Here is a 4,243-nt window from a genome sequence, read left to right as displayed (position 1 = left end):
ATCTGTCTACTCTGGCTTTAGCCAGAATAACGTTAGGTAAAAAAAATAACAAAACAAAAAAAAAAAACTTTTTTAAACATATTCTAAACAGAATATATTACATAAACACAACACTTGATTGGTAAGTTTACAATTAATCATGTAAGTGTCCAGATAAAAGTATATATACATGCCGCTTTCCCTCCTCCTAAATTTAAGAACTTATCTTTGGACATTTCAAAAAGTATTGCAGTGTGGATAAAATCAGGGTCAGGACCCAGAATCTTCAGAGCCATCCAAAACAGCAAGTGAGGCACAAAAGATGCCTAGTCGGCAGACCAGCACCAAATATGGCCAGCTAATCCACAGCACACTCCAGTCAGAGGGCAAGATACCCAAAGATCAGAAAAGGGTCAATATAGAGGTCCTAGATATAGAATTTAATGTAGCTTCAATTTTATTTGACTTGATTTAAAAAAACACAAAGATAAAGTAACTTTGCAGGATGTACATGTGATGAAGTAGCATATAGAGCAAAACCTTTGTTTTTGTTTTTTTCTTTCTTTCTGTCTCTCACTTGTACAGGGAGTGTGCGGCTGGTTAATGGGGGCAGTCGCTGTGCTGGGAGAGTGGAGGTTCTTCATAGAGGACAGTGGGGAACAGTGTGTGATGATGGCTGGGATATGAGAGACGCTGCAGTGGTGTGTAGAGAGCTGCGCTGTGGAGAGGCTGTAGATGCACTGAGTGATGCTCACTTTGGTCTAGGATCAGGTTCAATCTGGATGGATGATGTGGACTGTAGTGGGTCAGAGTCCACACTGAAGATCTGTAGATCAAGAGGATGGGGAAAACACAAATGTGATCATTCTAAAGATGTTGGAGTCATCTGCTCAGGTGTGCTGCAATGTTTTCATATATCATTAAGGATTGAAAACATAGTATATGCTTATGCAGGCCTTGGTAGTTAAAAAGAATTAAGAATTATCCAGTGCATTTTAATTAAAATAAATCTGAATAACCACGTTCTCCATCATAGGAATATGTCACTTTGTTTCTGTTCTCTCATAATATTTTAGGAGTCAGGCTGGTTGGTGGTTCTCGCTGCTCTGGGAGAGTGGAGGTGCTTCACGGAGAGACCTGGTCCACAGTGTGTGATGCTGACTTTGACCAGCAGGATGCAGAGGTTGTGTGTCGAGAGCTGGGCTGTGGGCTTCCTGTGGAGGTGCTGGGAGCAGCTGCTTTTGGCAGAGGGGAGGGTCAGGTGTGGTCAGAGGAGCTTCAGTGTAGAGGCAACGAATCTCAGATTTACTTCTGTCCAACATCATCTTCACTCAAACACAACTGCTCCCATGAGAGTGATGTGGGTCTGGTGTGTGCTGGTAAGCACTGAATGTACTTTAACAAATGTCTTATTTCTAGTTTCTTCAGTTCTGTCTAGGTATATTGTTTTCATTTATCAAGGTACAAACAATGTAAATATGCCCTTAAAGGTACAACAGTGGTTGTTTAAAGGCCCAACTGTGTACCTTAAATATCTTATCTTACCTTCATACGTAAAGTTTTTAATTGGAGTTTCACTGACTAACTAGCATTAGCATTACATGCCAGCTATACTGATTGTTAGCTACATAGAATTTAGGGTTTTTTTCTGTTAATTTTCTGTCTGCATCTCTCTGGCTCTGCATGAATACACTAACTTAATTAAGTACATGTCCTTGTATCTACACTCATTATCCATTTTATCTCCACTTACCAAATAGGTGCACTTTGTAGTTCTACAATTACAGACTGTAGTCCATCAGTTTCTTGGCATAATTTGTTAGCCCCCTTTTACCCTGTTCTTCAATAGTTAGGACGACCACAGGACCACCACATTTGGGTGGTGGATCATTCTCAACACTGCAGTGACATGGCATGTTTGTGTGTTGTGCTGGTGTAAGAGGAACAGACACAGCAGTGTTGCTAGAGTTTTTTAAACACTGTGTCCACGCACTGTCCACTCTTTTAGACACAGGTGTAAAGTCAGAGATGATACCTCACCTGTTGCTGCACAGTTTGTGTTGGTCATCCTTTAGTCCTTCATCAGTGTTCAGAGGATGTGGTTGGTGGACTCCAGCAGTGACATTGAAGAGTTTAAAAACTCCAGCAGCACTGCTGTGTCTGATCCACTTGTACCAGCTCAACATACACTAACATCTCACCACCACATCAGTGTCACTGCAGTGCTGAGAATGATCCACCACCCAAATAATTCCTGCTCCATGGTAAGTAAGTGTAAGTAAGTACATTTTATTTATATACCACATCTATTCCTTCACCAGCACAGGCCACTGAACGGCTAATAAAAGCCAATCAATAAAAAAGCTTGGATTTAAAAACAGTCACTGAGGATGTCTGTCTAATGTCAAAGAGCAGGCAGTTCCAAAGCTTTGATGCAGCTACAGCAAAGGCCAGAGTTCAAACTGAGACCTTAAATATAAATATACTGAAGGAGCACATTGTTTTGCATATGGTCTGTGTGTGTGTGTGTGTGTGTGTGTGTGTGTGTGTGTGTGTGTGTGTGTGTGTGTGTGTGCATATATTCTCAAAATTTGACTCAGTCAAAAATCACCCTGAAAATTATTGTAAGAAACTGCTGGTCATCCAGTTTTTCATGTGTTTGATACTCTCATTGGGACTTCTTCTAGAACAAATGTAACTTTTTCCAATTACCAAATTTTAAGGGAAAGTACAGTTATAAATCATCTGCATACCTCAGATGATATATTATGCTGACATATACCATGTCATAAGGAAAGCATATATACTGAAAATAGAGCAGGCCCCAAAATAGACCCTTGTGGAATGAGAGAGAGAGAGAGAGAGAGAGAGAGAAACAAAAAGGGACAAACAAAACAAAACGTATGTCTAAGGGACATAACAATGGGGCCTTCAACATGCTGAATGAAGCAAATAAAACCAATAGGTAATAAAACCAATAAATGGTAAGATTCACTGACCATGGGCTCATCACCCAAGATCAAAATTCTTTTATTCATTACAGATAGGAAAGTTAAAAAATCACTCAGAAAATTTCTTGTTTAATTTAGGTGGCCTGTAAATGAGAACACAAATCACTGGATACACAGATTCAATTTTAATAGTTTCAATTTTAAAATTCAAAGTTCAATTTTAACTCAAAGCTAGTAAAACACAGTGGTTGTATTCATTCCTGAAAATGAACCACTCCACCTTTTCTGGTATTCTGTGAGAAGTTTAAAAAGCTACAGCCTATTGGACTTAATTCTGAGATTGGACTTAAATCATCAGCAGCCAACCACGTTTACATTAGGAATAAAAGGATCTAGCTCTCAAGGCATAAAAAGTCATTAAAGATAAGAGATTTGTTTGAAACTAATCTCACATTGGTCAGAGCCATTTTGGTAAAAATAGAATTGCTGTACATCAGTGGTGTGTGTTCCAGCGGTTGATGATTATGGTGAACAATACCTCCTGTCCTGCGAGGCAGCAGTCTCTGCCTCAGTGGACAATTGAGGGATGCTGTGGTTGGACTGAAATAAACCAGTGTAAGGCAGGTTCGAAACACCAGAAAATCTTCACATGCCAGCCCACTTGCCCTGCTTTCTATGACACTTCCTAAATTGCAGGTTTCAGCAAGGCTGTAGCGGGACAAGGCTACTGAAGCACCTGACTTCCCCCTTACCGTAAGACACAGATATCTTAATTAAACTCAAGTGAGGGTTTACCTGCGGTCCAGGGAACAGAATCGAATTGTGGTCTTTGCATGTGCACACAATCACCAGAGATGACTTTAATAAAGGGGTATTTATTGATAGAGGTATATAAGCACTAAATAATGGATTACAAAGGTATATAGGCACTAAATATTAGATTACTAGTTATGTAAAGAAACCAGGAGTATTGAAGTCACCGAACACACATACTGAAGTTAGCTGATTCTCTAAATTATGTGGCTTTTGAGCAGTGAGCAGAATAATACCAATGTTAGCGTAAAACTGCCCTCAGTTTGAATAAAAGGGAAGCAAAGCTACAGTGACTGAATCACAAAAAAGTAGCCATGTGGGTGAGTCTACGACCTGGGCGTCTCAGATAGAGCCGTGGTGGTGCGCTTGCCATGTTGAGGACAAGAAGCTGCCTGCTCGCCGTGGGCTAAAGAATGGTCCGCGGGTCGGAGGCGAGGCCAATGAAGATGTGAAACTCGAGGGTGCCACATCTGGCTGGACCAGAAAGACGAGGCAGCCCT

General features: G+C 40.6%; 1 protein-coding gene across 1 annotated transcript; it reads left to right on the top strand.

Moving 5' to 3' along the window:
• The first annotated feature begins 301 nt into the window (after positions 1-301).
• Positions 302-3,661, top strand: LOC118800355 (putative DMBT1-like protein). The gene is made up of 4 exons (XM_036560556.1): positions 302-365; positions 565-875; positions 1,016-1,358; positions 3,627-3,661. The coding sequence occupies exons 1-4, from the start codon at positions 302-304 to the stop codon at positions 3,659-3,661; spliced, it is 753 nt and encodes a 250-aa protein (XP_036416449.1).
• The last annotated feature ends 582 nt before the right edge of the window (positions 3,662-4,243 follow it).

Source organism: Colossoma macropomum, unplaced genomic scaffold, assembly GCF_904425465.1.
Source record: "Colossoma macropomum unplaced genomic scaffold, Colossoma_macropomum, whole genome shotgun sequence".
Classification (NCBI taxonomy): Eukaryota; Metazoa; Chordata; class Actinopteri; order Characiformes; family Serrasalmidae; genus Colossoma; species Colossoma macropomum.
This window is presented reverse-complemented; position numbering and strand designations above follow the sequence as displayed.

Coding starts and splice junctions, on each gene's coding strand:
- LOC118800355 (XM_036560556.1), top strand. CDS start 302: ATGCCTAGTCGGCAGACCAGCACCAAATATGGCCAGCTAATCCACAGC. Junction 366..564: donor CAGCACACTCCAGTCAGAGG/GCAAGATACCCA, acceptor TCACTTGTACAG/GGAGTGTGCGGCTGGTTAAT. Junction 876..1,015: donor TTGGAGTCATCTGCTCAGGT/GTGCTGCAATGT, acceptor TCTCCATCATAG/GAATATGTCACTTTGTTTCT.